Below are 11,816 nucleotides of genomic sequence, written 5' to 3'. Positions count from 1 at the left end.
TCTTAGCATGGAGGCGACTCCAACGATTTTAAGCTTAGAGGCATGGTAGACATTATCCTAGACTATGTTACTACTACCTCCCCTATGCATGAAACTGACATGCGAGCGTTCGGGTTGCGCTTGGCTCTTCGCCTCTTTGGGAAGTCGAACAATGATGGTACTACTATAGTGGAGTATTAGTATGCTTCTGGCCAACTGACACCGAATGAACCGCTACATGTCCACCGCGTGCGGGAGGGAGATCGTGTAGCAAAAGCTTCTCCTAGTCCTGCGAGACACCACGCTCATGGGTGAGGGAGAGGGTGTTGTAATCAAGATTCTCCTTGTTGTACGAGTTGACGTGACACATCAAATCAGTGCACTCGATATATTTCAATAATTTGTGTTTACCGATGCATTAATTACAACGCATGCATGCATGCCACGACTTTCCTTTTGATACTTGCATGTGTTGATTTAATGCACCTTGAAGTAGAATGAATATGTAATGGTAAAACTTTCTAATGCCCCGGCCCTAAAGCGAGAGATGGTGGCGCACAAGGAGGGCGAGATCATGCTGACGGAACAGGACCCGATGATGGAGGTCTCTATGGACCTCACCTTGCTCCGCTGCCCCTTGTGCCTCCGCCCCTTGAAGACTCAAGTGTACGAGGATCGAATACACCTCTGCTGTTCGGATGCTCGAGCAAGGTGCAGGTTTCTTGATTTATGTGATGTTCCATCGATTTTTGCAGTGCAAGGAAGGGCACCTGGCCTGCGCGAACTGCCGCGGCGAGCATCCCGGGAACCAACGGCAGTGCCAAAAGCGTGAGCGTGGCGGCGGCTTCGATGTGCGGAACACAGCGATGGATGCCGCCCTCTCCTCGGTGAGGGTGGAGTGCCCGCACGAAGGCTGTCTGCACTACGTCACTGACCACAAGCTCGCTGATCACCAAAGCGTGTGTCTGCTCGCGCCCAACAAATGCCCTATGCCTGTGTGCAGCTACAAAGGCCCGCCGGCGGTGCCCGTCCACCACATCAACACCATGCATCCCATGCCCGTGCAAGTGATTCAGTACATCAAGGTGCTCCAACATGCAAGTGCCGGTGTCGTGGCCGCGGCGCTTGCTATTCGCGGAGGAGGACGACAACGCATTTTTCATGGTCGGCGGCGTCCTCGACATCAGCGCGCCTATCACCATATCGGTCGTCTGCATCACAATGGGGGCATCCCCACCGCCGCACTACGTGGCCAAGGTGTGGGCGGACGGCCAGCCGGGGGAGCCTAAAGGCAGGACCGACACTGTCGAGGTGGAAATCAAGGTGACAAGCAGCAAGGAACCTGGTGCCATCGCCATGTAGGAGCTGGCCTTCTTCACCGTGTCGCCCAAGCTGCTGCCAGGGCTAGGTTGTTGAGGACGGTGTCCCTCCACATTCAGATTGACTAGCTCAACTCCTAAATGATTCTATAGTGCCTTCTATTTATCTTAGTAATACGCTAATATAGGGTCTAGCTCGTTCTACTTTAGTTTAAGAGACGGTGGATTTTGGTGGCGATGCAGCAATTACTTTGACATCAGATCATTAGTTAAAGTAATTTCCAATAATCAAAGGGATATTTTGTGTTTGTTGGATTTAAAGATCCTTTGGGTAAGGAGTATAAGATGCTTATATGCTTGTTTGTTGAGGAAGTATTGCATACTTCTACGAGTTGACGCGACACATCAAACTAGTACTACTACTAGTAGTACTGACTCGACTGCGCGAGGCAGACCAAGATCATGTCGTATTGGTGTCGTGTGTGGCTCACACATTAACCAAAATATCGCACCTCCAGCTAAGCCTCCATGTTTTATACTTCTCCATCTCAAGGCCAAGGAGCAACGTGAACCTATGATAGAGCTAAGCGGATGGTTGAGAACACTACAATTCATAGCTACAGATGCGTGTGCGAGAGAGGACGAGTGTGTGCGTGCACCTTTTCTCTTGGTGTACAACGTACTAAATGTAGACTACAAGTGTATGTGGGTGGCATCGACCTAGAGAGCTAGAGATGGTGTGTGCGAGAAGTCCCGAGAGACTAGGTGTGTGCATGGGAAAGAAGGAGAGAGATTATATTTGTCAATGTAATGCGTGTGAAAAAATACTAGTCAATAGCTCGCCACTAGGCTATTCCTGGCAAATGCCCCAATAACATTAAGATATGTATTCGACGGTGCTAGTTATTGCACGTACCTCGCAGTAGAAAAAGAATTGCCATGGCATATTACAAAACTACCACACCACGCCCTCCCCTACCCATGAAACTGCCAGACGAGCGTTCGCAACTGCCATCGTCTACTCCTATGTGTGATCTTCATTTTTTTACAGGGATCTACAATAAAAGGCCTGGCTTTTGGAGCACGGTAGTGGGGGGAGCTTGGCATGTCGGTTTGCTACTACTCTCATGCGGTCAAACACAAGTGATGTACCCAAGCCGATGTGTGTCGCTTCGGTGAGCGGTGGCCGGACATACCGTCTATTCATGCTAAGCGGTGGACCGACCTTGTGTTGGTGCTACTGCTTACACGCGGTCGCACGTGTCAGCGATGCACCAAGCCGATGCGCGTCCCTTCGGTGAGCGGCTGGCCGAACCGACCGTGTGTTGGGGTGACGCTATCGCGACGGGCTGTAAATTTACCGCCTAACATAATTTGTAAATGGTAACACTTGCTTTGTCTCCTTAACAAGATCGGTCGCTAGAAATTCTCATTACGTATGTTTCTCAGACGCGTACGTGGGCCCGCATTCTCAGAGGCCATCGTGGCGGTGTCAGACGCCCGCAACCTCTTGGAGCAAGAAATGAGTAGCCCGCTGCTGGCTATTTCTATAATCAGTTTAGAAATTCTCAATTTCACGTGTGACGCGATATTAGCCGTTCATTGATGTTGATCCAATGGTCTAAGTGCCTCGGAATGGCTGGGATCGCGACTATAGTAACCTCATTGTACCCAGTAGTGTCTACGTTCTTCTGGAAGCACCAACACATCTGTGTGATCAATCCATGCAAGAAGCTCGCAAACAACACCTCCGCATGTGCCACGTGGCTTCATTTAGCTCCCCCATCATTTTATTCAAAAATATATTGACTGAAAAATAGAGACATCTCCAGAAACAAAAACTTGCTAGTATTTTGTTTCCTACTTGCTTTGCACATACCGGAAGAGCAAGTAAAATAAGTTAAATTTAGGAGGCTAGAATGATTAAACAATTATATTTGTGTTGAGTAGGATGAGAGAGAAGGGAAGTGGGATGTAGATTAATAGCCGGCTACAGCACGGACTCTAAGAAACATTGTGAGAGTGTACAGTGGGCCATGCATTAATAAAGTAGTACTAGTTAGCAACTAGTTATACTATACACGTTGGCTATTACGTTGACTATATATGACATGACAACTCCATATAGCCGGTTGTTAGATATACTATTAACCATCCTCAAAGTACTAGTGCCACGTCATCTAACAAGTCTTTCAACATGCGTCAAATTATCATGAGGGCTAACTCTTCTTAGAGAAATGTGCTCCACCGTGTACCTGCGTGTGTGTGTGACGGAGGCAGTGTGTGCGTGCGTGCACCTCTTCTCTCCATACATGTCCTCCACGGCTCCACCTACTGGTTGTGTTAGAGAGAGAGGGAGATGGCGTGTCCGACGTGCCTCTATACATATGTTTCTGTCAAAGAGAGGACGGAATACATAGTATATGTATGTGGAGGGGGCGATATATGATAAGAGAGGGGGAGAGATTGTTTACACAACAAATCGGTAGATACGGATGGAGGGAAGAACTTTACGAGCATACAAGCGCTTGGAAAGAGGGGGTGCATATTGGAAATGATGCAAGAGGCCAACTAGGCGAAGACAATGAAGGAGTACAAGTGCGAGATCGATAATTAAAGAGAGGGAACGACGATAACGTGCGTGGGCGCGCTTGTCTGTTCGATAGACAAAGCGGAAGGCATGGATGATGATACGGGGAGGGCAATTAATGTGTGTGTGGTAGGGGTCCTGTGTAGAGAGGTCATGGTTTGGTTGATGTGTACGTGGATAAAGAGGGGGAGACTTAACTAAAGATGTAGATCGGACATTTTGTGTTGGGAAATGGTGAGAGACCTGGCTGGACATAGAGAGAAATCAATTGGTGCACAAGCATGCATGTGTTAGAGATAAAGAACACCCGGAGTGATGAAGAGAGGGAGAGGTGTGTGTGTGTGGTGGGGGAGGGGGTGCAGCTAGCTTGTGACACTGTATGAGTGCAAGATGGATAACAACAGAGGGGCAACACTGCCCGCGTGCCTCAGATTTAGGGCGGGAGGCATGGATGGTGAGAGGAGGGGAGGGGCTATGTCTGTACATGTTTGTGTGTCATAGGCAGGCCTAGCTAGCTAGAGGGGTATATCGATCGGTTTGTGTTGGAAAGATGGAGACGTAGGGAGATCGTGGGGGACCGACCTAAAGAACAAGAACGTGTGTGCATGATGTAGAGGATGCCCGAGTGATGGGGAGTGTGTGTGCATATATGCATGCATGATAGGGAAGTTATTGGTATCCACGAAGGGAGGAGGAGTATGTGTGTGTGTGCGTGTAAAAGACTCACAGAGACGATAATTAGTATAAAAGTGGATTCATATATTTGAATAAGAGCTCATGATGTTTGTGACTCATGCATGCATGAATATAATGCACATATGCCTGGTGTGGTTTTGAATCAAACATGCTATATACTATATTCACATCGAACAAGCCAAATCGATTTGAATTTGCGATACCGATGGCAGGCATCGTTTGACCATGTTGCATCCGTGCATGGACATAACTATTCGAATTTGAGATAATGTGTGTCTTTCAAAGCTAATATCTAAATGTTGTGTGTGTGTGGGGCAGGGGGATGCATGGCTGTGTGTGTTAAACATATTATACATATGAAAACAGGGTTTAGATTATTTTGAACATCTCGCTACCTAGACCAATGTACTGTAATTTGAATTCAACATATAATGGATATAAATATTTGAATTGGCGATCGTATGGTACATGTAGTTCATATTTAAATATGATTACTACTATATGCATGTTTTTTGTTATCAAGATAATATTTAAATGATGGTATAACTTGACAACAATCATATTCAAATAGGGAGAATTGATTCAAATTTAGTCCATGTGGTAGACAAAAAAATATATTCATAGGGTGGTGTAAAATGGTCATATAAGATGGAAGATCAAAATGTAGGACCACATCCATTATAAACTGCAAGATCACCTCACAATATATTCAAATTCAAGATACACTACTAGGGAAAAGCTTATACATGGAGGCTTATCAGTAGCACGTGTTAAAAATGAGGTGCTACTACTACCTAACAGTTGTGCGTGGTCACCGAGGGCGCTACTGCTATCTACATAGTAGTAGCGCGGCTCCAGGAAAATGTGCTACTACTATAATTGCCACACTTTTGCCGACAGGCTAGGTAGAGTAGTAGTGACCTTCCAAAACATGCGCCACTGCTAAGTATATAGTAGTAGTACGTTCTGAGGGGAGAGCGCTACTGCTAAGTTTGAACCGTCCCACATGGCGGGCCCCACATAGTAGTAGCGCGTGTTGCAGGAGCGTGATACTGCTACGATTATAGCAGCAGTGTGTTTTCCCAACCATCACTACTGTTAAGGCGCAACAACCACCTTTTCCTGCCCCCTCCCCCTCCCCCATCCTCTCTTCCTTCCACTTTCCCCCTAGCTCCAACCTCCTCTCTCCCTCACTTTGATTCTTCCTCACTACTTCTCCCCCCATTACTCTCTTTCTTCTACCTCTCATTCTCTCTCTTTAATGCTCCTAGCTAACTACACCACCTCCATTAATGTAACTCCTTTCTCTTCTCCTCCCCCTCCACTAGTTAGAGTCATCTCCTTCCCCAACTAGCTACGTAGATCTACCCATTTAATGAAGTGACCAATGTACCTCCCTAACTAGATCTAGCCATGTCAAGAAATAAGCTTTGTCCACTTTTGATCACTCCCTAGGTGTGTGGCGACACCGATCGACATCATCATCACCATGCTCGATCTCGAGATAGGTGATTAAAAAGTTGTGCTTTTGCAAGAATGGAAATATGTGTATGGGTGCGATATGACATAATAAGGCAATATGATAGAAAATGTGTGTGTGGCATGAGTTGCCGCCCAATTGTGCTTGAGTTGCCTATGTTTTGCCGAAATGTCAATTTATTTCTATTTCGGCGAATTTCGGGCAAACTCTATATGTCCTATTTTTAGGGAAGGTCATACCAATTTTTTTATGACTTAGATGCATGCATGCATTTTTATAATCAATTTGTTTATTATTACCACACAGGCGTTCATGATGGTGGAAAGGTGGTTGCGATCGACGGTGCAAGACATGAATGAAAATAACCGGACAGAGATTTTATTTCCGTGTCGAAGATGCAAAGGAGGAGTTTGGCTCGACCCCGATGAGGACGGTCGTTTGATGGTGCACCTGCTCATGACTGGTTTCATGGATGGCTATACTCAGTGGATAATTGAAGATGATGAGGATGAGGATGTCGACGGGGCAGCCAATGACGACACGGGGCCAGATGAAGAGATGACCGATAATGGCGGCGGAGAAGGGGCCGAACATGGCAGCAGGGAAGAGGCCGGACATGACGGCGGAGAAGAGGCTGGACATGGCGGCGGAGAAGAGACCGGACCTGGCGGGATAGAAAACATGGACTACATGCGGTAGACTTCGTCACTACTAAGTTCAATCATGTGGGACCCTCATGTTCGAGACCTGCTTCGCAAGCAGACGAGTACCGATAGAGCTGCTTCTAGAGAGGAGGCCAAGCTGGAGCAACTGGTCGTAGACTCGCACACTCCATTGTATGATGGTTGTGATCCCGAGGTGACCCTCTTGAGTTTCACGCTCGAACTTCTGAAGACGAAGGCTAAAAACAAATGGACCGACAGTAGCCTCGATGATCTTCTCAAGTACCTAATGAATGTTCTTCCCGCGGGGAATCCGTGTCTTACTAGTGTGGATGAGGCCAAGAAGATCGTGTGCCCTCTTGATCTGTCGCACATTACATACCGGGGCTATGCAGGACGAACGCCGAAGTTACTAGAGAGCACAACTCCACTTTCCTGCATTGGTTGAAAGAGCATATTCTTGCTAATCCCCTCGAAGAGGGCTCTATGGACGGATTGCTCATATACACCTTAGCACATGGCCCCGCGGCCAACCTCGCAACCTATCAGGCATATGATATCAAACGGATACACGTTCTACACGGAGGCAAAAGATATAAACAGTGATTTTCAGAACTCATGGGTGACGATGGAATGCACGACTGGCGTTAACGCCGCAACTGAAAGATTCTACGGAGGGGTCGAGGAGATCTGGGAGCTTGACTACTCTGGACTGCACAATGCGACGATGTTCCGAGTCAGATGGGCTAAGAATGTCGAAAGAGAAAACCGGTATTTCACTACCATGTCTATACCCAACGCCAAGAGCGCTACCATGAACGCCATCGCAAAAATCGAGCCATGGTACATGCTAAGCACGTGACACAATGCTTTTTCATAACCAACCCGAGGAATCCCAGCCATGTTGTTGTGAGAAGAGGCAAAATGAACATCATTGGAATGGATGGAGTCGCCAATGAGGAAGACTACTACCAGTACAGCAACTCGATGAGGGAAGATGATGATGACGATGAAGCATATGTCGAAAGAAGAATCAATAGTACATTACCTAAGAAAGATCATACTCCATGGAAAAGGAAAAGTCACAATGAGGGGCTCAATTATTCGTCAACGAACAAGAAGGGAAGGAGGCTCACTCAAAAACGAAAACATCGACGCTGAGAAATCATATATATATATATATATATATATATATATATATATATATATAGGAGTAGGATTTTCTACAATAGCTTGCCACAAAACCAACAATAGGTTGACACAGTTTTACTTATATATATATATATTTGTGTGTGTGTGTGTGGGTGGGTGGGTGTGTGTGGGTGTGTGTGTGTGTGTTTATTTTGTGTACGCACTTAATCGTTATTGGTGAAATGATGTGTAATATATATCGTCTTAGTTATATACATTAATGTATCCCCTTCCCACCATGCATATGGTTCTGTCTAGCTCGGTCGTCTTTCGGAGGAGAAAAAGAAAAAAAGTAAAGCAAGGAAAAGAAAACAACATGAAAAAGGAATAGAATAGTAAATTAAAATAAATATAAAAAGGAGAAAGAAAAAATGAAATGAAATGAAAATAAAAATAAAAATAAAATGAAAATGATAAAAAATAATGAAAGAGGAGCTATAACTACTTAAGATAGCAGCAGTGTGGTTTTGTAACCTGCGCTATAGCTACTTATAGCAGTAGCGCGGTTTTGTAACCTGCGCTATAGCTACTTAAGCCAGCAGTAACACTGTTCTATAATCCGCGCTATAGCTACGTAAGATAGCTATAGCACTGGTTACAGAACCGCGCTACTGCTATTTTGACATAACCCCTGCATGGGCTTCCTCCTCTGCTTCTCTCCTCCATCCCACTCCCCATTCGATCCCTCTCCCTCACATGCCCGCCGTCGCCCTTCGCACGCCCTCTGTCGCCGCCCGTGCCCCGTCCGTCGCCGTCCGTGTCATCAGCGCCCACTCCTCCACCCGCACCCATCTCCCCCGATGTCCACCTCATTGTTGACATCTTCCTAGAGCTCCACCTCGCCATTGACGTCTCCCCTAGCCCCTTGTAAGTCCTCCACCTCTCCTTCTCTCTCTGTCTCTCTGCCTAAGGGTTATAGGGTTCATGTAGTTAAATAAATTTAGTTAAATGATTAATGTGTTGATGAAATAGCTAGGTTCAATTTACAATTGAAAAACAATAGCTTTTGTGAATTCAAAATTCAGAAAATCATGTTGTCAATTAAAAATTCAGAAAATTGTGAATTCAAATTTCAGAAAATGTGTTGATGAAATAGCTAGATTCTGATGTTCCTACTGTTCATGGTTGTAGGCATTTTGTGAATTCTGGGAAGTTTTATGTTAGAAAATTCAGAAAATAGGTAAAATTATCCATATTACAAAATAGGACAGAAATCAAGTCAATTTTATTTGTATCAAATTAGGACAGAAATATTATTCTAGGAATTTTCATTGGTATTTATCTAGGTATCAAATTAGCACAGAAATATTATTCTACGAATATTTATTGGTGGAGGTTCTAGTAGGCAATTTAGGTATTTTAGGTGTAGTTAATAGAATTTAGGTATTTTAGGTGTAGTTAACAGAACTCTAGGTATTTTAGGTGTAGTTAACAAAATTCTAGGTATTTTTTTAGTTAAAGCAATTGTTGCTATTTAAAGAAAAACGGAATTGATTAACACTAGTTTCAAATACTATGAAGAAAAAGGACTTCTTGCATTTTTCCTCTAGTTCTATATATTCCTTCCTATTATATGCGAATTTGAAGTCGACATGTGATATGTGGACATGTGATTTGGACATGGGATATTTGGAATTTGGACATGTCATATTTTGGACATGTCATATTTGGAAAATGATGGTTATGTGCAGGGTAAATGATCCGAGTGGCCTATGTTTCGCTGGAAGGTTGATTCACTTCCGTTCCGGTGAATTTCAGGTGCTCGATATGTCCACTTTTTAGCAAAGGTCATGCCGAAATTTCCCCTGAATTTTGGCATGACTTGTGCTAGAAAGTAGGCATATCAAGTGTTAGGATTTGCTGCGATGGGAATGAAACAGCATTCCGGCAAACCATGGACCTTTTTTATGTCATTACTCATTTTATTATAGTTTAAGAATTAAACTAGGAGACTTAATCATAAGAAACATGTCGAACAACGAAGAAATCGGGCCTTCTGACCACGATGCAGACGAGATGGATTATGAGGGTGAACATAACTACCTCGACTTTTTGGCTACTAAGCACTATCAAGGTTTGCAAGGCGGACTCGATGATGGTACTGAGGCCGACATCAACACTGATGGCATCGGCACCGATGGCGGCGCAGAGACCGGCCGGGAAGGAATCGGCGCCGAAGCCGTGAAAAAAAGAGAGGAAGCAGATGATACGATAATGTAACAAACTCGGCATCGGAGGACTGCTGATCATAAGGATGGCCCCTGGCAAGTTTAAGCCATTAGAGCCAGATGAACCTCGCAAGTGCTACTGGAACCAAATCAGATGCATCCTATAGGAAACCGCGAGCATCAACGACGTTGACTTAAGGGGTAAAGAAAATTTGAAGTAGGTGCTCCTAACGAAGCTGCACAAGAGATTCCAGTTCCCCGACCGGGATGACCGCATAGAACACCCGTGGGGATGATCCAAAGATGAAAAAGATTAACAATCACGCCATGGGCATGTTCAACAATGATTTGGCCTCCTAGAAAGGGAGGGTGAAACAAGTTATTGATGCTAAAGAACCCCTGTCCAAGATTCTGGAGGAAAATTCGACACTTACGGAAGAGGGGTTCCAAAAGTTCAAGGACACTTGCACTACCGATGCAGCCAAGGCTAAGGCTAAGAAATTCAAGGGGCTTTAGCAAAGTAACATGGGAAACCAACACCTCGGAAGCCGTGGCTGCCTTGCCAAAAGGCCCATATGGGATAAGGAGGACGCGGAACGTGAAGCCACGGGGATCCCAGACCCCTTCGCGAAGTTCACTGCCCCCTTGGAGCATGACTTCATCAGGGCCTGGTACAAGTGGGACAAGGAAAAGAAGGTTTTTTACACAGACCCGATCACGAGGAAATTTATTAGAATACTGGTAATTATTCTTTTACCACCTTACATTTAGCTTCTGATCAAGTCGCTTGCACATTTGTAAATGGTTCACGTTCCTTTTGCAGGAGAAGCAACACAGGCTTGCAGCCGAAAGCGAGTCTTCATCAATGAGGCCCAAGTGGGACAACCCTATCAACTGGGCTTGGAACGAACTGAAGCAACTCCCTTTGGACTAGCGGCCCCAAAATAGACGTGTGCACAGCGTCGGAGACGTAGCCACGTGGAAGGTCTTTTACAACGAGGGCCCGGAGGCCAGGAAGCAGAAAAAGTGGTTCAGTCAGGTGGACATCGAAGAGTATTTGACGCTTGCGTTCGAAAAAAATAAGTCGAGGACGGAAAAAATCAGCTCAGGAGAAAAATGAGACGGTCCAGCAGGTAGTCGCTGCATGTAGAAATGATATCGCTACTAACTTGATCCCGGATGACATCAATTGGACGAAGGAAAATCCAGACAAGACGGCGGATGATTTTCCCATGCCCAGCTTCGTCGGGAGTAACTTGGTGAACATCACAACCGCACCATCACCTGCTCACGCAACCGTGCCTACTCCCGCACCCGCACCTGCTCATAGAAGCCCGTCCTCTATCTATGGCGCGCTAGGTGGGCCTTCGTCTTTGGATGAGCTTGACGCCCTCACGGTAATTACACGTCGCACCATCATATATCTAGAATGTTCCGTTTTCGTTGCATTTCGGATGTTTTACGCCGCAGACATGTCTTTGTAGGCCGACGAAACCCCGTCCACCATATTCAGTGTGATCAAAGGCCAGAAGGTGGACGTGGGAAAGGCGATGATAACGAAGCCTTTGGAACTCACGTTCCACGGCCAGCCGATCCCCGATGGCCACTTCAGGGTTAACTTGTTGAGTTTGAAATCGGGGCACAGGGATTTTCCTCCTCTAGTACGTCTCGGTGGAGAGGAGGATGAGAGCCCGACGCGGCTTGGAAACTGCAAGGGTTGGATGTTGCTAT

At 45.7% G+C, this 11,816-nt stretch overlaps 1 protein-coding gene across 1 annotated transcript; it reads left to right on the top strand.

Moving 5' to 3' along the window:
• The first annotated feature begins 526 nt into the window (after positions 1–526).
• On the top strand, positions 527–1,341 carry LOC141027915 (uncharacterized). The gene is made up of 3 exons (XM_073505521.1): positions 527–583; positions 735–894; positions 1,082–1,341. The coding sequence occupies exons 1-3, from the start codon at positions 527–529 to the stop codon at positions 1,339–1,341; spliced, it is 477 nt and encodes a 158-aa protein (XP_073361622.1).
• Positions 1,342–11,816: the final 10,475 nt, after the last annotated feature.

The sequence above is a fragment of the Aegilops tauschii genome, chromosome 1, assembly GCF_002575655.3.
Source record: "Aegilops tauschii subsp. strangulata cultivar AL8/78 chromosome 1, Aet v6.0, whole genome shotgun sequence".
In the NCBI taxonomy this organism is placed as follows: domain Eukaryota; kingdom Viridiplantae; phylum Streptophyta; class Magnoliopsida; order Poales; family Poaceae; genus Aegilops; species Aegilops tauschii.
This window is presented reverse-complemented; position numbering and strand designations above follow the sequence as displayed.